This window comes from Malaya genurostris, chromosome 2 (assembly GCF_030247185.1).
Source record: "Malaya genurostris strain Urasoe2022 chromosome 2, Malgen_1.1, whole genome shotgun sequence".
NCBI classification, from domain to species: domain Eukaryota; kingdom Metazoa; phylum Arthropoda; class Insecta; order Diptera; family Culicidae; genus Malaya; species Malaya genurostris.
The window spans coordinates 86,589,455-86,611,572 of NC_080571.1; the positions used below are offsets into that span (position 1 = coordinate 86,589,455).

Below are 22,118 nucleotides of genomic sequence, written 5' to 3' on the forward strand. Positions count from 1 at the left end.
GACCGCACATCGTTTTTCCATTTTTTTTATATGCCAACTTTGTTGCAAAATGATTATTCAGCTTCGTGTGTAGTTTAGAAATCCTGTAGCAGATTTAGAAAGATGGCACAGTGATGCCTGCCCATATAAAAGCTGGAAATCTACGATAACTGCCTGTTTTCCCGCAATATATTTAGATCACCTATGATATGAAACAATAACAGATCGGCTGAAAAGTTCGTATCGTTTCTATGAGAGGGCGCCACTAGAATTAAATCCATACCATTTTCAGTTAGTACCAACCTTCAAAAGATACGTGTATAAATTTGACAGCTGTCTGATTATTAGTTTGTGAGATATTGCATTTTGAGTGAAGATACTTTTGTTATTGTGAAAAAAATGGAAAAAAATGAATTTCGTGTGTGCCGCCGATACCAAAAAATGGCTTGATGAGTGTTATCCAGACTCTGCACCGGGCGAAGCAACAATTCGTAAGTGGTTTGCAAAATTTCGTGCTGGTCATATGAGCACCGAAGACGATGAACGCAGTGGACGTCCAAAAGAGGCTGTAACCGATGAAAACGTGAAAAAAATCCACAAAATGATTTTCAATGACCGTAAAGTGAAGTTGATCGAGATAGCTGACACTCTAAAGATATCAAAGGAACGTGTTGGACATATTATTCACGAATATTTGGATATGAGAAAGCTTTGTGCAAAATGGGTGCCGCGTGAGCTCACAATCGATCAAAAACAACAACGAATTGATGATTCTGAGCAGTGTTTGGAGCTGTTATATCGAAATAAAACCGATTTTTTTCGTCGATACATAACAATGGACGAAACATGGCTCCATCACTTCACTCCGGAGTCCAATCGACAGTCAGCTGAGTGAACTGCACGCGATGAACCGAACCCAAAGCGTGGAAAGACTCAACAATCGGCCGGTTAGGTTATGGCGTCTGTATTTTGGGATTCGCATGGTATAATTTTCATCGACTACCTTGAAAAGGAAAAAACCATCAACAGTGACTATTATATAGCGTTATTAGAGCGTTTGAAGGACGAAATTTCAAAAAAAAAACGGCCTCATTTGAAGAAGAAAAAAGTTTTGTTTCATCAAGACAATGCACCGTGTCACAAGTCGATGAAAACCATGCTGAAATTGAACGAATTGGGCTTCGAATTGCTCCCTCATCCACCGTATTCTCCAGATTTGGTCACCAGTGACTTTTTCCTGTTCTCAGACCTCAAGAGAATGCTCGCTGGTAAAAAATTTAGAAGCAATGAAGAGGTAATCGCTGAAACTGAGGCCTATTTTGAGGCAAAGGACAAATCGTACTACAAAAATGGTATCGAAAAGTTGGAAGATCGCTATAATCGCTGTATCGCCTCTGATGGCAATTATGTTGAATAATAAAAACGAATTTTGGCAAAAAAATGTGTGTTTCTATTAAACGATACGAACTTTTCAGCCGAACTGTTACTCCATTCACTTTAAGTAAGATAATGTTTTTTCAAGTTATTTGAAATTAAATTGGAGCAATTCAAGCTTTTCGATCAATTTGTTTTCTATTTTGCTATATAATAATTTTGTTCTGCTAGTCAACGTTTCGAAAATTTATTTCGTCGTTTTCAAGATGGAACGACCAAAAATGTTCTTCGTTAAGTAAGGTATGGTTGCCTAAATATGTAGGGGAGAGGGCTGGGTTGTGAACCGGGTTCTGTTTTTTTTTCTGAAATATTTTATACAATAAACATATCAAAGAATGCAAGATACCGTTTGAAAGCTGAACATAATGCGCAACTTTAGTTATTTAGACAGATTTGACATTTGATTGAACGGTAAATTTCTGCGACCGGTTTTCGAAGAACGAGATTTTTTACTGTTTTAAAAAAGTATTTGAGTTGAGAACCACCGGTAAAATCCTGATGAAATTCGGAAATATTGAAGTTGAAACACTCATAATTGTTTGAAAACGAATTGAGCTTTTTTTACAGGCCGTGATTTAGGGAAATTATTTTAGAGGTTCGTTTTCAGCAATTTTAGTAATCTTCATCCGATGGTTCTGAAAATGTTTATTTTTTATTTATTTATTTATTTATTTATTTATTTGGCCTTTAACCACTAGGGTCATTCAGCCCTGAGGGAACGGGGGGAAAACGATGTGTACATTTCAAGTTCTTAGAGAATAGACAAAAAAAAAATTCACGTTCCGGGTGAGAGTTGATTCGGTCCATGGTTACGGGTTACGATTAGTCATCTTGTTCTTCGTTGTTTGGTTCAGTTGTTTACTGATTTTCACTGTTCTAGAGGGCGTCAAGTATCTTGGCGTCTCGCAGGAAACGTAATAGCACCTCCTCTCGGCCGGGATCATTTGAGAGGATGTCCCGAATGGAAGACGGAAAGTCGTACTGGTGGCGGAGTGCTTCAAATTTCCGACAGTTGACTAAGAGGTGTTCAACATTGAGTCTGGTGTTGCAACTGGCACATGTTGGTGGGTCTACTTGAGTGATGGTGTGAGCATGTGTAATTTTCGTATGTCCTACCCTGAGGCGAGATAGTGCTTTTTGTTCGACTCTGCTTCCTCGGTCGTTCCATTTTTCCAGAGTTCCTTTAATCTTTTGAAGGTGACCTTGAGTTCCTAACCAGTAGGAGTTGAAGTGGTCACGTATATTGTTTTGGAAATCCTTACATATGTCAGTTGAAGGGATCTCTCGGTTTCTCATGAGTCGGGAGCGTCGACCGAGTGATGCGAGCCGGTCAGCATCCTCGTTTCCAGGGATTCCGCAGTGGGCCGGGACCCAGCATAATGTTAATAGAGAGTAACATGATTCTTCGATTTTTTGAATGGTTGGGTGCATAGTGTTTCCGGCTATTAGTGCTGTTAAAACGGAGAGTGAATCGGAGAATATCACAGTTGGGATGTCCGGAGGTTTTTTTGAGATGGCCAGGTCGATTGCAGCTGCTTCAGCTGAAAAAATTGAGCAAGCCGAGGGCAGACGCCGTGTCAAACCAGCTCCTATTCCGCTTACCCCTATTCCAACATCACCATTTAGTTTCGAACCGTCTGTGTAGATTTTTACGTGGTTAGGGTATTTGTGATAGACCAGTTTATTGAAATGGGCTCTCGCTACGCTCTGGGGCGCGCCTGATTTTATGGTAATAGAGAGGCTGATGTCTATATTTGGTCCATTTTCGCACCAGTCTCTACTGCTAACTTTGAGTAGTCTAGCTATTTCCGGGAGAGGCGTAATTGCAAATGTGAGGTGTAGATTTTTGGCTGTTTCAAGAAGGGCGCACTCGTTGCCGGTTGTTTTTTCGAGAAATCTAAGTGCACATTTCATGGTTTTTACAGCTGCGGTCCATCGGAGTGGGAGGATACCAGCCTCAACGCAGGCTGCATTTGCGGGGGTACTGGGCAGTAGGTTGGCAGCTTCTCTGACTGTCACATGGTAGAGAGGTGCGAGGGTATTCACTAAGCCTTCCCAGTTTCTACTTGTTATTTCTAATCCGTAAAATATTTTACTGTGAATTAGTGCCTGGCTTATGTTCAGCGCTGTCTTTCTGTTGAATTTCGGGTGGCGAGTGCTAATGGTTAGGACTAACCGCTTTCGGCTTTCGCAGTCTGCTTTAATTTTTCTAAAATGGGATAGGAATGTTAGCTTACGGTCTATTACAACACCAAGGACCTTCGGTTCCTTTTGGAATGGGATGATAGTGCCTGACAGTTTTACTGGTCGGCGTGACACGTTGTGGAAAGAATTACAGCAGTGTGCAATTGAGCATTTTGTGGCTGATATGTTGAACCCGACAGACTCAGCCCAGCGGCCGACGGCATTAACCGCTGCCTGCAGTTTGATTCTTGTACGTCCGGCCGTTTTACCTGTGGCTACCAAGACTATGTCGTCAGCGTAGACAAACACATATACTCCCTTCGGTAGGGAGGCAAAAAGTGAGTTCATACTGATCAGAAACCATGTCACTGACAAGACTGAGCCTTGCGGGACACCGTTATCTTCGGAAAAGGAGCGAGATTTGGTGCCTCCGATGCAGACATTGAAATGTCGTTTACTGATAAATTCCTGAATGAAGCGGCCAAGGTTGCCGCGGATGCCCCATCGAAGTAGTTGGCATAGCACGCCTTCCCGCCAGATAGTATTGTAGGCTTTTGCAATATCCAATATGGCAAGATCCGCATGCAAACCCTCTGACAGGGCTTCGTTGAGAGTCTCGCCTAGACAGCCCAGATAGATTCCGGAGCCAAGTCCTTTCCTGAATGCAAATTGTCGGTTATCTAGAAGGTTATCATTTTCCAGTATTGTTATTAGGCGACGGTTAACAAGCCGTTCCATCGTCTTTGCGATGCATGACATTAAGCTGATCGGGCGGAAGTTGCTTGGTTCACCAGTTCTTTGACTCGTCTTTGGAATGGGAATAACAAGTACGCCACGCCAGGCGTCCGGGAAGGGGCCACCCTCCCAGACTCTGTTGAAGCTGTCTAGAAGTGCTCTTTTGCCCACTGGCGGTAGGTGGTGAAGCATAGGGTATCCAACATCATCGGGACCGGCCGATTTTCCTCGTGAGGCTCCGAGGGCGGTAGCTAGTTCTATGGTTGAGAAAGGTCGGTTATATGGTTGACTGGAGTCCGGTAAGAATTTTGTTGGGTGTGCCTCCAATGATGGTTTTTTTAGGATGAAAGGCGCTGGCATGGATTCATTCGCCGAGAGATGTTGAAAGTAGGATCCTATTTCGTTGGCAATTTCGAGGGGTGCCAGACTTGTGGTCCCATTGATACTGATGGAGTATCCGGTTTGTCGTCTTTTTCCACTGAGAGCATTGACTCTTCTCCAAATCTCCTGTGTCGACGAGTCCGGACTGATACCGTCAAGGAAGTTAGCCCAGCTTGCAGCTTTGGCGTTTAGAATGACTTTTCTTGCTTGGTTTCTTAGCTTGCGATACGTAAGCGATCGTTCCTCCCAGGCTGGGTGGTCAGTACTGGTGCTTCTCAATAGGCGAAGTGCAGTTCGGCGGGCCTTGATAATCGATTCCACTTTTGGGTTCCACCAGTGAACTGCCCGATGCGGTGGGGATCCGCTAGTTCTTGGAATGTGAGATTTTGCGACCTGTACTACAATTTCAGATAAAGCTTCGGGTGAGTAGCTCAGGTTTCTGTCTAAAATGTCTTCCAGGTCATTTTCATAGGCGGTCCAATCGGCTCGATCATATATCCAACGTCTTCGTCGGGTCGTGGAGGGAGGGACGCAGTTGTAGGATATTGAGATGAGAAAATGGTCACTATTTCCTTTGTCTTGGTGTGTTGACCATCCACAGGAACCAGCGATGGAGTGCGAACATATTGTCAGGTCTATTGCAGACGTGGACTGAGCTCGGAGGAACGTGGGGATCCCGTCATTCAGAATGATTGCATTGCTCTTTTCGACCACTTCAACAATTGCTTTTCCACGAGGGCAGCATCTTTTGGAGCCCCAAGAGAAATGGTGAGCGTTAAAATCTCCCATAATTAGAAATGGTTTTGGCAGTTGATCAATAAGGTTGGTCAGTTTGTCTCCAAAGTCACTGACATCCTGGGGTACATATATTGAGACTACTGTGCATTTTATCGGGTATGTAATTTGGGAGGCTATTGCTAACAAGTCGGTGTTGAGGTGGATTTGTCCTATTATCATATCGGCTCTGATTGCTAGTGCGACAGTTTGGTAGATGTTAGCTCCTCTGGTCATCTTCCAGAGGTAACGGTACCCGAACCAGGAGGAAGGATTCGTATTGTCTTTGATATGTGTCTCTTGGATAGCAAGGCAAATTGGAGCGAGGCAGGCGATTGTTTGTTGGAGGTCACCGATGTTTGTTCTGAGTCCGTTTGTATTCCATTGCAAAGCCAGTATGCAGTTTTTTTCCCGAGGGTTTGAGCTGTGGGTGGTTGATCTGTTGCTCCGAGGAGGGCTATTACTGTTACTCAACTCGCTGGGTCTAGCGGACAACCCTCCTAGAGCCTCTCGACCAAGCGTGGTTGGTTGAGGGGATAGCGAGGGGCCCGCTGTAGTAATATAGTCCGTTAAGGGTATCTGCCTCTCCGGCACGTCAGTTGCCATTAGGTGATTATAAGAGCGGTATTTATTAGTCGGATTTCGGTCCGGTGATGTCCAATTTGGCAGGCAGGGGGTACCCGGTTTTCCGGCACCAGCGTGATTGGTCAAGTCATTGATAATTTCAGACGTTGTTGAATGCCAGGAGCAGCCTGGAACAGGGCTTAAATTGCGGTTGGGCAGAGGTGCCAGAGCTTGATGTAGTATCGTGTTAGCTGTGCGATTTTCTCCCTCGAGCCCTCGCGTCAGAGGGTATCTAGGAGATGCCCGATTAACGACGGGTGTTGTTTGGCGTTGGTGATCTGTCGTTTTGTCTATAGGATTCGAGGTCGAATTTCGGTGGCATATCGTAGTGATTTGATGACGAGTGCCTATGTCTGCAGCTGTCTCGGCGGTCGACGAGGTAGCAGAGAAAATCTCACATTCCGACATCGGTAGGTTGGTGTTTTTCCACTGGCCTGACGGAAAATTGATAGGGAAAGTGTGTGTTTGATCAAAGTTAGCTGTTGTGATACTCGCCTGGGTACAACCCAGGGACCCTACGCCGACAGCCGCCGGGGGTGCATCGGAAAACTCCGGCACTTCCCCGGTCGGGGCCGGCGAGGGTGTGGGGTTAGATGGTGTCTCGTGGTCGAATGTTGTGTGACTAAGCAGGGTTTCCATGTAGGTTTCGTTGTCATAAGCAATTCCGGGTGAGGGCTGGTTTGTTTTGCTTGTGGTCTTGTTAGGTTCCATTTAGTCTGAGACGTCTAGTGGAGTATATTCTTGTTCACCAGTTCGTTGCTCTAGTGTGCCTATGGGTCCTACTGAGATGGGTCGGGTCATCATAACAGATCTTGTTTTACTGCGCGATTGTCTGGACGGTCGGTTCTGCTGCCAGGTTGCTTATTTTTTTTTTTACTATTGCGAGTTTGGTGTTGCATGCTTTCGATTGTTGCTTGGTTAGATGCTATCTGCGTGTTGTTTTTTGGGCTCACTTCAGTTGGTTGTTTGTTGGTTAGTGGTACTGAATCAATCCGTGTGTTTTTCTTGAGGGTGTCGGTATGTATGTTTTGTTTCGATAGGGAAGTGAAGGCTTTGCGTAGCGCTATCATTTCACTGAGTACTTCGAGGTGTTGTGATTTTGCTTCAGCAAGTTGCGTCTTCAGTTGTTGTATCAGGGTGTCCTTTTCTTTATCAGCTTTTTGGTATTCGCGGAGTTTGGTGATTTCTTCTCGTAGGAGGTTTATTGTGCGATCTTTTTCATCTCTATTCGAGTCGAGGCGATTTTTGACGGTATCAGCATAGCTAGGCTCGCTCGTGTTATTTTTGAAAAAGGCTCTTGCTTCCGAAAAAGATATATTCTTGGTGACTTTCAGTTTGATTATTTCTTCTTCTTTCATATAAGCTGGGCATTTGCGGTAACGTGTTGGGTGATTGCCACTACAATTCCCACATTTGCTGGGTGCGTTACAGGGGTTTTCTTTGTTTGATGTGTGAGTGCCGCTACAGTTTAGGCAGGCTGGTGGCTGGGAGCAGGAGCGGCTACCGTGCCCAAATTTACCACAGTTGTAGCATAAGAGGGGGTATGGGTAATACTGTCGAACAGCGGTTCTTATCAGACCTATATAAATGTGTTCCGGCAAATAGGAGCCTAAGAATGATAGAATAGCTAGAGGTGTGTTTCTTTGATTACCGTCCACCGTGTTGGTTATTCTCCGTACTGCAACAACATTTTGGCTGTTCAATTTTCTAACCAATTCTTCACTACTTAAATTTTTGGTGTCGATATAAAAAATAATTCCCTGTACTATATTAAGAGTCGGGTGAGGTATAACCTCAATGGCTTGTCCGTTGATGAGTGTTTTCATGGCAATCAACGCATTGTACACTTTTTTAGAGGTTGTACGTAGAACATTTCGCGTGCCACCGGCTTCTTTAGATGCCGTGATAACCTTTGTCGGGTCGGTTCCAAGCACCGCTTCAACCGATTGGTGAATTATAAATGGGTTGCTCGGCAAGCACTGTTCTCCTATGTCGTTGGTTGCTTTCATTAGTAGCGTCTGCTTATCTATTGTGTCGCCGGTATTCAGGTACGGGGGAAGGGTGTGGCTGGAGGTTGGTAAAACGCTTCCATCTGGGGGATCGGGATGGCGCCCCATGGTCTCGAGTGAGACCGTTCTTGCGGGTGCTCTGACACTGAGCTTTACGCGATGTTTGTTTCGAGAAAGACGCACTATCCACAAAGGTTTACAGATCGAGTTGAAAATTATAGAGACAAATCAAGTTGTCGCTTTTCTACCTGCTCGAGATGCTATCACGCACACAAGGAAAGAGCGAAAGACTGAAAAAACGGACCGAACGCGCCGAGTGTTCGATACGAACTGCGATGTTTATTTTTGTCTTGGGACTAATACTGAATCAAAACATATAATTGAAACACTGAAAGAATATGCCGAACACTTACCTTTTCGCAAAAATTATGCCACGTGGATAGAACTTAAGAAATAATAAAAAAAACTTATTTAATCCACCTAGTGGTGTAATGATAACCTCATAAAGACTGTCCCAGAAAGTATGGACGCAATGAAAAACCGCTGCTATTTTTCAATGGTTCAGAAGCTGTCAATTTTTCTGGCTGCGTCCTGTTGTTTACACTCTTCTCTAATCACTTGTGCAGTTGTTTATTCGTTTTCATTAGTTTCTTTCGAAATGCGTGGACTTTCAGCAGAACAACATCGATAAATTGGGTACAAATGGTGCACAGAACCCGGACTGTCACTGAGAAAGATAGCAAAAATGGAAGGAGCAAGTGAAAGAGCCGTGAGAAATGCAATCAGGAAGTTCGGTGAGGATAACGCCTTTGAGGATAAACCGAAAACGGGTCGAAAAAAAGGTCCTGCTAACCCTCAGTTGGATAAACGTATACTGAAGGCGTTCGAGCAAAAGAAGGAGGTTACAGTTCTTGATGTGGGCAAAAAAGTGGGCACTTCGAAGTCAAATGTTCTTCGTGCTAAAGAACGTTTGAATCTTCGAACCTATAAGAAGCAGAAACATCCAAAACGTAGTCCGAAACAAGAAGCATCGATCAGGCCGAGGGTTCGAAAGCTGTACAATACGATTCTTGCTGGAAATTTGAACTACATAATCATGAACGACGAAACCTACGTGAAACTCGATTACAAATCCTTGCCGGAACCACAATATTATACGGTGCGAGAAGGGCAAGTGTTAAACCAGTCCGAGAAGATTTCGAAACCCTTCATCACCACTGCTTCAATGAACAGCGAAATATACATCAAGGAATGTTTACAAAAACGACTTCTACCCATGATTCGAAGCCACAAGGATCCTGTTGTCTTCTGGCCAGATCTTGCTTCTTGTCACTACTCGAAATCAACGGTAGAATGGTATACTACCAAAAATGTCACTTTCGTCCCAAAAGACATGAATCCACCAAATTGCTCACAACTTCGACCAATTGAGGAATTTCGGGCATTAACGAAGGCATTTCTTATGATACATGTCTCAGCAGCCGAAACCATTCAACAGTTCGAAAAAGATTGGAAAAAAGTGTCAAAACTTGTCGCCAACAAGTCTGTACGGAATTTAATGAGGAACGTTCGCAAGAAGGTGCGCCAGCTAGTCTACAATGGATAAGTAGCAAATGTTGAGAATAATATTCTGTTGTTGTAGTCTAATATTATCAGTATATCTAATAAAATTTGAATATCCAACATTTTGGGAATTATTTATAGCGAAATCAAAGTGCGTCCATACTTTCTGGGACAGTCTTTATTAATTATATTTTCAAAAATACCACCAGAACATTCTGCCAAGAATTTTTTTTAGTTTAGAATGAGATTTTATTTGAGTATAAAATAACATAACCTTTTCAATTTCTAAACAGTGATGTCAAGTTAAAAAGAATTCTTCTTTATTTTGTATCGTCACACATTGACGGTTTGAAATTTTGTACACACTTCACCTTATAGTTCCGGTATGAAATTCAACATCAACATATGAGACTACAAGACGTTTCATTTGAACCTAAGTTGGTGAAAATCGATCAAATCATCTCTGAAAAAATTGAACGAGTTTCGTTTTAGAGTTTATCGACCACTATTTCCGGTACCTCCGGAACTGGAGACCGGTATAGCCGAAGTCGGTGCGTTTATTAAACTAATATAGCCTACAAATTAAATCAGTTTTGAGTCAAATCTAGAAGAGTTTTACCCTTTTTTGCATCGTCACTCTAAATGACTGTGAAACTATGAGACCTTTTATTTGAGACTAAGTTCTTGGAAATCGGTCGAGCCATCTCTGAGAAAAAAGCGTGACTTTATTTGGTACATACTCACATACATATACATACACATACACATACATACACAGATATTGCTCAGATTTACAGATTTTTCTGCTGAACCGGAACAGGAAGTTGCATCTGGATGAAATTGCGAAGTATCTTTTGAGACAATGAGAGCTTTAACTTGAATCGAGATTTATGAAAATCGGTTTAACCGTTGCTGAGAAATCGAAGTAAGCTCCGTTTTTGAAGCTTTTCTTCACTATTATCGGTGTTTTCGGAAGCTTAAACCGGTGACTAGTAGTCCCAAAGTAGGCTAGTAATAATATCTGCCTAGTGATATCAGCCAACTAGATGACTTTACCAGCAAGTTTATAAAAATTCTATCATCGGAACCGAAAATTTCATCTGTACCAACTTTTCGGGGTTTATTTTGAAGAATTTCAAGACCTTCAATTTGCGTCTGTATTTGTGAAAATCAGTAGAGAGATTCCCAATAAAATTGTGATGGCGCTTATCACACGATTATGATGAGGCTTATCTGAACCCTACGTTGTGTTTAAATTGTACGGAAATGTGAAGTCTGGGACGGCTTCCAACTTAAGCTTGGGATGGCTTTCATGCAGCTAGAGACACTGCGGAACGCTTAAGCACGTTACAAATGAACTGGTACGCATTCATTCTCAGTTGTCTAATTGAACTTTACTAAACGAAGCCTGGGACGGTTTTCGTACGGATAGGGACACCGTGAAACCCTTCGGATGTGATGTAATAAACTGGTACGCGTTTTTTCTTGGATAACTGACTAATATATTTTACTGAACTAGGACAACACTTGGACGCCTTTTAATTACGACTACGACAATCACGACGAATATAACGTAAACTTAATGTACTATCGAAGTACCGTAGTACTGTCGTAGTACTGTAGTGCCTGATCTGATCTACACTGCCCTTGTATAGTCTGCGTACATTATTATATGAACAAAGTTTGTCTCTACCGGAAAGCATTTTAGGTACAATATGCCGGAAAGCCTATATCGCAGACAAATGTTATCGCAAACTCTCTCAACTATTAATAAAACTACTCGAATAATAACGTTGATCGATTTCTACTTCATGTACAGTGAAGTTCACTTAACTTGTCTTCTGACATATGCAATTGTGCATCAACAAATTGAATGTGCATTTTCTAACAGATTTGCACATGTATTACCGTGTAATTCCAAAACCGGAAGTCGGATAAAAATGAAATTCAATAGTATGCTATGGGACCATAAGACTTTTTGTTTGAATCTAAGTTTGTGAAAATCGGTTCACCAATCTCTGAGAAAAGTGAATGACATTATTTGTCACATACATAGTGCTACAATTCCACTGATACTATGAATCCTTCAAGGTAAGGACACTTGCATACATAGCTTGTAAGACCTGTAAGAACCCGGAACAACACAATACTACATAGCATTGCTAGATCGTTTGAATGCAAAAATTAAGAAAAAATGACTTCAAATGTCGAATTAAAAATCACTGCTTCACCATGACAATGCACCGTTTCCTTTGTCCTTGGCGACAATGGTTAAATTTAACGAATTACACTACGAATCGCTTTCTCATTCACCATATCGTCCAGATCTGGCTCCCAGGTATTAGTGGCTATTCGCTGATCTCCAAAACATGCTCGCCGATAAAAAAAATTCTACCCAAATAAAGAAGCTTTTCCTGATTGGGAAACCTATTTTGAGGAAGACGATATATTAGAAAACCATTGGAATGATTCCTCTTGAAGAAGATTACATTGATAAGACAAACTTCCCGTTCGAACTCTAATTAATGATCTCAGCACCCTCTCAGATTCTAATGAAACTTAACGTATTCGTGGCTGGATTCATTAAAAACAAACAAAATTCTGTTGAATTGTGATTGCTCATTTATTACTTAAAATGCGTCTTAAGGATATCATTGAAATAATTCTCAAGCAGCAATACAACCATTTGAAGTTTACTATAGGAAAGATAATAAATTTGCAAATGCTAGCTTTATTATCATATCAGGAGCGAAGAAAATTACAGTTCAGTTGTTCATCTAAAAAATCATAGATTCCATGAAACAATGGGCAAACTTTTCTAAAGTTTATTTTATGTCTGATGGACTAATACTAAAATAAAATAAAGCTGTGCAAGTCTGTGTAAATTTCTGCTACATATCCTAAGAACTCGAAATACTGAAAAATAACGCTAAAACAATATCTGGCACTCCGAAATTCCCCAATTTTGTGCTTGTTACTGGCGTCAAAGTACAGACGAAAAGATATTCTAATTCAGAAAATGAACCAAAAATATTTTTCTAGTAAACTACCATCACCTATTCAATTTGTGAACAGTTATGCTGAATTAATAAAGATTTAAATGTGGCAACCCTGCACGCTATACAAAATTGAACGAAGCACGCTGTGTGCAAGGCGGATGCGTTTTCTTCTTTTTTTATATCATTTATTTTACCCCGGCTTTAACCATTTTGGTCGTTCGCCGGGGATACGTTTTCTTCTTCTTCCGTACCAGCACGTACCGATGAGTACCGGTTTTGCATCATTTTGTATGACAGTTTGAAAGGCCAATAATTTCATCGCCCAATAATTTCGAAACAGGAAGTCGGATCTGGATGAAATTGCACAGAATTTTTTAAGACAATGAGAGCTTTAATTGATTTGTGAAAATCGGCCTAATCGTTGCTAAGAAATCGAATTGGGTTCCGGTTTTGGAGCTTTTCTTCAGTATTACCGGTGCATTCGGAAGCGGAAGACGGACACTAATAGTCCCAAAGTAGATTTATATATCCACCAACTAACAAGGTTTGTCAACTTAATGAATTTACCAGTAAATTTTATTAAAATTTTCACCTCGTTTCTCCATCGCTTGTGAAAAAATCCTCGTGAAATTGAAAAATTTCACTAATCTCACTGTAATACCGGAACCGGAAGTCGGATTTGGATCAACTTTTCGAGGGCTTCTTGAATAATCTCAAGACTTATCATTTGCATCCTAGTTTGTAAAAATTGGTTGAGAAATTTCCGCGAAAATTGAATTCGCATTTTCTCATAGATTTGCACATATTGCCTTGTAATTCCGGAACTGGAAGTCGGAACTACAGGATGGTTTCGGAACTACAGGATGATATGTGAAACGAAATTAAAACTGTGAAACTCATTTTTCTCGTAGATGGCTGAACCGATCTAAGATTCAAATGAAATCTAAGAATCATCTAAGATTCAAATGAAAAGTTCTAAGATTCTATAAAACATCTTATTTTTCAGTCAAATCCAACTTCTGGTTTTGGAGATACAGGGTGATTAGTATAAAAATGTCTATTTCACATAAATTAATCAGGTTTATCGAGTTAGCAGATTTGGATAGTCGATAACCAAATAAACTTTCACTTTCATTTATGGTTGTGTTCGGTTTCCGTTTCGGAAGGCACCCAAAAATTTAATTCGCACTACGATTCCTCAGATGTCTACATTGATTTTCAAACATTTTGAAACAAATGTAAACTATACAGCTACTCAGGTGAATTTATCTGACTTCGGCCGGATTTTAGAATTCCGTTTCTCAAAGCTCAGTCGTTTTCTCAAAACAAGCCTAATCGATTTTCAGAAACAAAAGTTCAAATTAAAATAAATCCAATTTTATCCAAATTCCGACTTCCGATTCTCGAATTGTAGGATGAAGAATTTTTTAAATTCAAAGCGATATAGAAGATGACAATCCCGAAAAGCTTTAAAGTTTGACTCAAAAATATTGCAATTTATTCGTCATATGGCCATACGAATCGGTTTGGGTTATGCTGGTTCCTGAATATCGGCTCTGGAAGTACCTTAAATTACACTAAACTCTAAAGTGGAACTTACTTCGACACCTCATGGAATGTTCAATCGATTGTCACACGTTAGGATTGAAATTCGATACGATTTGCAGTTTCAACATTACAGGGTAATGAGTGATTAAAATCTCAACTTGCCGTTTAAAACGACGATAATTAAAATAATGTTGAAGAACTAAAACACATAAGAAATCTTGCAAAAAACACATGTGGATTGATAAAAAAAGGTATCATCTCACTGCTAGGTGGATTAATCACGTTTTTTGTGCATGTCACCCTTTAATTCCGGAACCGGAAGTCGGATAGGTATAAAATTTAATAGCGATATATGGGATCATACCCAAGTAACAATTCGAATGCCTAATGGTTTTGATTGTGATTTATAGGAGTTATGTAATTGATTTTTCAATCACTACCTGTTTTATGACGACTATAATAAATGTATCTTTTGACAAGTAATTTCATAGTTTTTAAAGCTTCTATAAAACTTTTTACCCAGACTAACAACTGGACTAAAAATAAAACAATGTGTACTAGAATAAAACCATGCAAACACTCTTAATATTGCTTTCAAACATTTTCTTCAAAACATTATTGTCAGTTAAATTCTTTCATAAATCTAGTTTTGTGTGTGTGTGCGTGTTCATTGGATGACAGTTTCACTCAGAGCAAATTTGAGGGTTCTAAAGTACATTTATGACACATTTGTTGTGGGCTATTTGATTTATTGATTCTTGGGATAAGCGTAATTTGCATTAAAGAAAATTTCATGGCCGCCATTATGATGTCCTATACCGTAGCATTTATTGACATCAAATATACTTCGAAATGCAAAAACGAATGAAAATGATGCGCTTTAATGATTAATTTTCAGAACATATACACAACTTTTAATGCCACGAAATAGTTTTATTCAAAAATTACGAAGAATCACAAAAATATTATTTTCAAAAATCATGGAGATTTTCGCAAAAACTGCATTTATTTGAAGGCAATTAGTTAGAATCCTTAGTTTTATCCAAACATTCACGATAAAAATTAAAGCGCATGAAGTTTTTACGTTCGGAAAAAAACCTCAAACTTATAAATAAAATCTAATATATTCTTACTGGTTGCATTCAAAGCGGACATGACACACACATAGTCATGAAAAATATTATCAAAACGACAATTTATTCATATTCAAAATTTTGTTGAATTTGGAGCTTTATGCTAATTCTTCATTTTGCTTTATAAACCTTATGAAGAATGGTCCACTTGGCAGGAACATGCTCTTATAGAGGTTTTCAGTAGGCTTTCGTGGAGTTTAAAGTTTTAATGCAAGGTTTATTATGTAGCATTGAAGACAGCTACAAGTATTTATTAATATTAAAATTGTTACTTGGGTAAGACCTTTCATTTGAATCGGAGTTTGTGAAAATTGGTTCAACCATCTCTAAGAAAATCGAGTAACATTATTTGTCACGTACACACATCCATACACAAAGACTTTTGCTCAGTTCGTCGAGCTGAGTCGAATGGTATATGGTTTCCACAGTTATTGTATAGCCTTTCTATATGAGAACGGCAAAAATAACAAACATGAAGATAGCTTTAAGATAAATTTTATATACAAAACTAAATAAATATTTGTCTTAAATTCAATACATAATATTGTGGTAGTTATCTCATTTCACGATCTTTCCTTAGAAAAAAAAACGTGATTAATCCAACTAGCAGTGAGATGATACCTTTTTTTTCACTCCGCATGTGTTTTTTGCATGGATATTCTTAGGTGTTTTAGTTCTCATGACATTATTCTAATTATCGTCGTTTTATACGGCGAATTGAGATTTTAATCACTCATTTACCATTAATGTCGAAACTGCAAATCGTATCGAATTTCAATCCTAACGTGTGACAATCGATTGAACATTCCATGAGATGTCGAAGTAAGTTCCACTTTAGAGATTTTCGTCATTATTTATGGTACTTCCAGAGCCGGTGTTCAGGAACTACCAAAACCCAAAATGATTCGAATAGCCACAAATTAATACGCCAAACAATTCACACCTTCTTTATCGGTATGAATTTTAAAAACTCATCATCTGTAATTCCAGAATCGGATAAAATTCATCAATTTTGTATGGGACTTTAAGTCCTTTCATTTGAATTTTGAGGGTGCGGGCCACCCGCCGGGTCTTCGTAGCCTGGGGGTGTTTCCCGTGGAACCACACGGGCCGAACGTCACCTGGAAGACTCACGCTATATTCAGTTCATCGACCACTGCGGATTGCCAGCTGTAGGCCGGCATCTTAGAACTTAAGCAGTGTGTTTGAAAAATTATATTATATTATTGAATAAAAAAAAATCAAATGAAAAAGACTACAGCCATTTGGAAAGAATTGGTAAAAAAAAGCTTGGCTCTTTTCAAAAGACAGTCTAGATCATTTGAAAAAAAAACAATGTATGCAAAGTGTTTTTTTTATGGCAAAGTCTTCATGTACAGCAAGTTCAATTAAAATTTGAGAGGGTGCTACCATTACTTTATGTTTCGTCTTCGATTCATCAGTGCATAACAGTTTAAACACATTAAACACATTAAACACATTCGGTGTAAATTGATAAAGTATTTGTGCTACTTTCACAACACTTTATTATAGTTTACACCGAATGTGGTTTTCTTAGTTAGTCACTCGACTTATTGAGTGATGTGTTACCAACGGTAATCAGTAGGGACACGAAATGGTTTTTGTTTTGAGCATTTGATACAATCCATAATTTCCAAATACCCCGGCAACACAGCTAACCGAAATCCCAAATCTCACAAACCTTTCAACATAAAATAGCATAACTATCTTCGAAAAATATTGCTGTGTTACCTCTTCTTCCTTGATGCCGTCATCCGATAACCAGACCTCCCTGGTCTGCAGGGAGTTCACCCACGATCGTTAGCATTATCTATTATGACAGTGTATGTCTCGTATTTAAAACACCAACTCCCAGGAGTGAAATCCTCCGCGTACATGATAACATCATCAAAGACCATACGGTTTTTTTCTCCGTGCTGTTGATGAACCAATGTTTATCTATTCCCTGGCGATCTTCGACGCCGTAGTACATACTTTATTCATCACGTTCTCCGGAGAGTGAATTAACTTCGGAATGGCTAAGCGCCATCATCATCCTCCGCAGGCAGCAGCAGAAAAAAAAACATATTTAACCTGCGACGGGTCCCAACCAAGACCTGCCCGAAGAAGTGCAACTCCCGCTTCGGTTGGTATACGGAATCCGCTGCTCCGTAGCAAAATAGCCAATTGCGGGCGACCACCTTTCCGCTCCTCGGCTGGGTAGCGGGTCAGGGACGGGGATGCACCTCTTCGTTTCGCGAAGACGAACAGATGAATATGTTCGTCGAGATAATTTTATGATTATACGGGTACCTTAATTACGCTCTCGTGACTATTTAAGCGGATTGTAGACGAATTATCAATGAGCAAAGGAGCAGCTCCTCAGCGAGTTTCTGTTACGGATTGAAAAACATGCACCTTCGGTTGTACTATTTATGGTTACCCGCAGGACTTGTTGATTGAATGATGATGGTGCAATTGACATGGCGTTATGGCGTAATCAGGGAGGCTTCCGGCTGCCGTGTTGCAAAACTGGCATGTCCAGGGTGATCAAATTATTAGCAATTGACGAGCAAACGACCCCTTCTCGGTCACAACTACTATCCGGTTCAGCCTAGCTTTACATATTTGAGTAACTTTCGAAGGACTAGACGAACGTTCGGAGATTCGAAAATTGAAACTGAAGCCCTATTTGGATTACCCCTTTATAATGTCCCTTAGCACTGATTCCATGGTCACTTCGCTGATAACAAGATGTCAACTAGCCAATCGTCTGATTTATGACTCAATGAAGCAGGAAAGACAGCATGACAGTTCACACCCATCGGTTTGGAAATCTGTAGCCGCTACTAATTGTATCCCGGAATGAACCCAGTGCGGGGATCGTCGATCATCTTTGTCACACCGTCATCGTCTGATCCGATAAGTCAAGCTGAGCAGGGGCATGTTGACGGGTGAATAACACCGGCTTCGCTGCAGAACTGTCAATATCTTTCTGTCAGTCGCCCAACGGAACGGTTTACCGACGCACGTATCGACAGCAGTGCGATTCTTCGGTATCGTAAATGACGTTGAAAAATTGTTGACCATTTTATCGATAAAGGTTCTCGCAAGTAGTCGGGCTATATTTTTTTCCGCCCCGTCATCCATACCTTCTTCGACGATTTTGAGCCGATAGATTGAACCCATGCCGTGCAACTGCGGTGTAATGAATAGCCCGAGTAAAAGGCCTTTAATTATATTAACATTTAATCCCTCGTGTCCTGGCCACAGCCATCCGACGGATACCAACACAGGGAGGGCGAAGACGGGACGACGTGCACGGGTGTATCTATGTAAACCAACCGGACAACATCGACATCAGCGCAAGTGCGAATCGTCGCAGATTAATCTGTCGCCACAGTTGCCACTACCGCCCTCCGTCCTACCGCCACGCCAACTCCAAGCTGACCACGACTGGAAACAGATTCAATCGCAGAGGAACAACTCGTTGAACGGATATCATCATGCCCGTCATCGAACTGTCCCCACTGTGCTGCTCGGTTGCGACCCCAATACCCCGATCGGCAATACCGGCCGGTGTTGTTGTGGCAATAAGGCGTGAATACCCATTAGAAAAGTCATTACTCATTACCCCTGTCATCTGTACAAACTTCTGCAAAATCATTCGTGTCATTGATAAAAATCACCATTCACCACGAAGAAACCAATTTACGCACGGGGCCTGAATTATTACTCGGTTTGTTCGTAACACTATTCAGCGCATTGATTGCGATCGTAAATGTTCTGGAAAAACTCAAACGTCAATTCCTCCGCTATTGTGTGTTAAATGTTGTTGTTGATTGAGCCGTTGTTAACAACACGTCATCGAAGATCGATCGAAGAAAGTAGCGGGCGTAGCGTAGGATCATTGCGTTACAATTCCGAATCGTTCCACTGACAGATAGCACTTCTTCATAACGGCACCTGTTGTGATGAAATTAAAGGAAACTATCAATCTACCATTGGACCAGAGCTGCATGTTTGTGTATTCTTAATATTTATGTTCGAAGTTATGGTTTGAAAACCCGTAATTAGAAACTGAAACAAATAAGTTCTTTTGTGAGTATGTGATAACTAACGTAAGACTAACAGCGCGTGGTAGATGCGCATTGTTTAGTTTGAGTGGAATGATCGTAACCAAATTGTGAACTTTCAATTCAGTTCTAGAATTCACAATATTTGACAGAAACCCGATGTTAATTTATCCGGTTGTATCTCTGACACTACCCACCCGCCATTCTTAAATCGAAAAGCTATTTATTTATTTGGAGCAAGGAGAAGCCCACTGGAGTTGATACTTATTAAGTCTCTCTCTCCAGTAGGCATAAAACCTCCTAATCTTTTGTACCAACAGATAATCACATCCAAATGATACATTAATTAATTATAATTAAATACAAGGTACACTTGCAAACTAACATAATATACATTGCACTCAAACATAATACAAACATACGAATTATAAGTAATGCCATTCTTAGGTCAAGTTGTTAAAAAATACTATAAATGAGCGTCTGAGAGTAGTACGAGACAGATTAAAATCAAATATAGTATAACAACGATTAAAAATAGAAATCATGTTCGATACAGGTCCCTTCTTCGCATAATTCGTTCTAGCGAACTGGAGGACAAGAAATGGGTTATTCCGAAGAGTTCTGCGTCTAATATTTAGGGTAACGGCTCCCTATTTCATCTGAGCTCCTATTTCCATCTCATCCCTTCACCTCATTACTTTGAACATGCATAATATTTTACAACTTACCTGAACCAAACTGTGAAATGTTTTAAAATGATTATAAAAGCTATTGTCACACTTTCCTATTGAAAGAAATGGTTTTAAGTTCTTCGGTTATCGTTTTTTTCATTTAAAATAAACTCACTTTTCAATTTAGGACACATTTTCGTCTCAAGATTTACAGTTCGTCATGTTTCTGATTATCTACTAATCGATTCGTCTCAAAACATGATCACTATTTCGCACAATTACACTATCATTGAATGCTGGATGGCTTCATAATTAGTAATGTTCACTTGCCACTTGTTTAATTAACGATTTAAAACTTCAAAAATTACCCGACAAACAATAAAAGTCTTTAAAAATATGAGATGAAAGTTTTTCACTTAGTTTTTTTTTTGTTTTCGATTATAGAGGTTTTAACCTTAAGGTCATTCACCTCTTCGGGCCAGAAAAGCTTTCTGACCCTATGTGCGGGGTTGGGGATCGAACCCAGGTGGGCTGCATGAAAGGCATCGACTAACCCATCACGCTATACCCGTCTCCTTTTTTCACTTAGTTCACTTGATTGCGCGTTTGTTTTCATCTCATTTGGTTTCGCAAAGTTGCCAAGTTATCTCATATTGTTTCAAAAAATAAATTGTTTTTCTTCTTCAAATTATTATCAAAAAGTATGTTTTTGGTAACCGTGACATTAGTTTAATTATATTATTGATATTAATATTTCAATAACACTGTTTTGGCTTCAAATATTACCAGAAAGAGCGTGTTAAATACTAATGAAATAACCATTGTGGCAAATCTAGTAGCACTGGTTTCATTCCGCTATACGTCAACATAACATTGTGAAGTGTGTGTGTTTCATCGGCTGTGCACAGAGATGCCAGATATTTTCATAGAAAATATGTATTACGTTGCATAGAAAGTCTATATCTGCTTTCACAAATAAAATGATGTTAACAGATAGTTCTCGTGAGCGGGGCAATGACTTACAGAGATATACTCTGTAAGTCATTGCCCCGCTCACGAGAATATTCAACGAGTAAATATATACAATAACTATATATATATATATATATATATATATATATATATATATATATATATATATATATATATATATATATATATATATATATATATATATATATATATATATATATATATATATATATATATATATATATATATATATATATATATATATATATATATATATATATATATATATATATATATATATATATATATATACATATATATATATATATATATATATATATATATATATATATATATATATATATATATATATATATATATATATATATATATATATATATATATATATATATATATATATATATATATATATATATATATATCAGTTCAAATTGGTTCAAAATTTTAATATAAATGTTTGTCAGTGTTCATAATCAATTATCTACATAAAAGATTAAATTTAATTTAATAAACTTTTAAAGAATCACTGCAATCAAATACTAATAGATACTCAGAGAGAAGAGTCTAATTTTTTACTTCTCACTTTCTATGAACCTGTACAAATCTGTATTAAATTTAGGAAATCTGTATAAAATCTGTTTTATTCACTCTAAAACGCCAGTCAGACACAATAGCGCTTACATCGAACATGGTCTACATCCTGGCCGTCACCCGACCGATACCTTATATCCAAACATCTTCTCTGTCTATCAAACACTAGTCTTCTCGCTTTATACCTATTTTTTCGATCAAACATTGAGTAGGAGAGTGTCTTTATAATCGCTTTATAAACTGGCGTTTTAGAGTGACTAAAACAAGATTCAGAGTGGCGAAATGGTAGCGCGTATGCACGGAATGCATAAGAACGCAGGTTCGAGTCCTGTCTCTAAGCGTATCTTTTTCCAAAAATTCATCTTTTCTGTTAGTTTTTCAATCATTTGGCTTCTCCAATATATGTTTCCGCTCAGTCATTGCA

General features: G+C 39.4%; 2 protein-coding genes across 2 annotated transcripts; both read right to left on the bottom strand.

Moving 5' to 3' along the window:
• Nucleotides 1-2,289: 2,289 nt before the first annotated feature.
• LOC131428678 (uncharacterized) lies at nucleotides 2,290-6,822 on the bottom strand. Its single transcript, XM_058592722.1, has one exon. It carries the CDS (start codon nucleotides 6,820-6,822, stop codon nucleotides 2,290-2,292), a length of 4,533 nt encoding a protein of 1,510 aa, XP_058448705.1.
• An 89-nt stretch (nucleotides 6,823-6,911) lies between these two features.
• LOC131428679 (uncharacterized) lies at nucleotides 6,912-8,228 on the bottom strand. Its single transcript, XM_058592723.1, has one exon. The coding sequence runs from the start codon at nucleotides 8,226-8,228 to the stop codon at nucleotides 6,912-6,914; it is 1,317 nt and encodes a 438-aa protein (XP_058448706.1).
• Nucleotides 8,229-22,118: the final 13,890 nt, after the last annotated feature.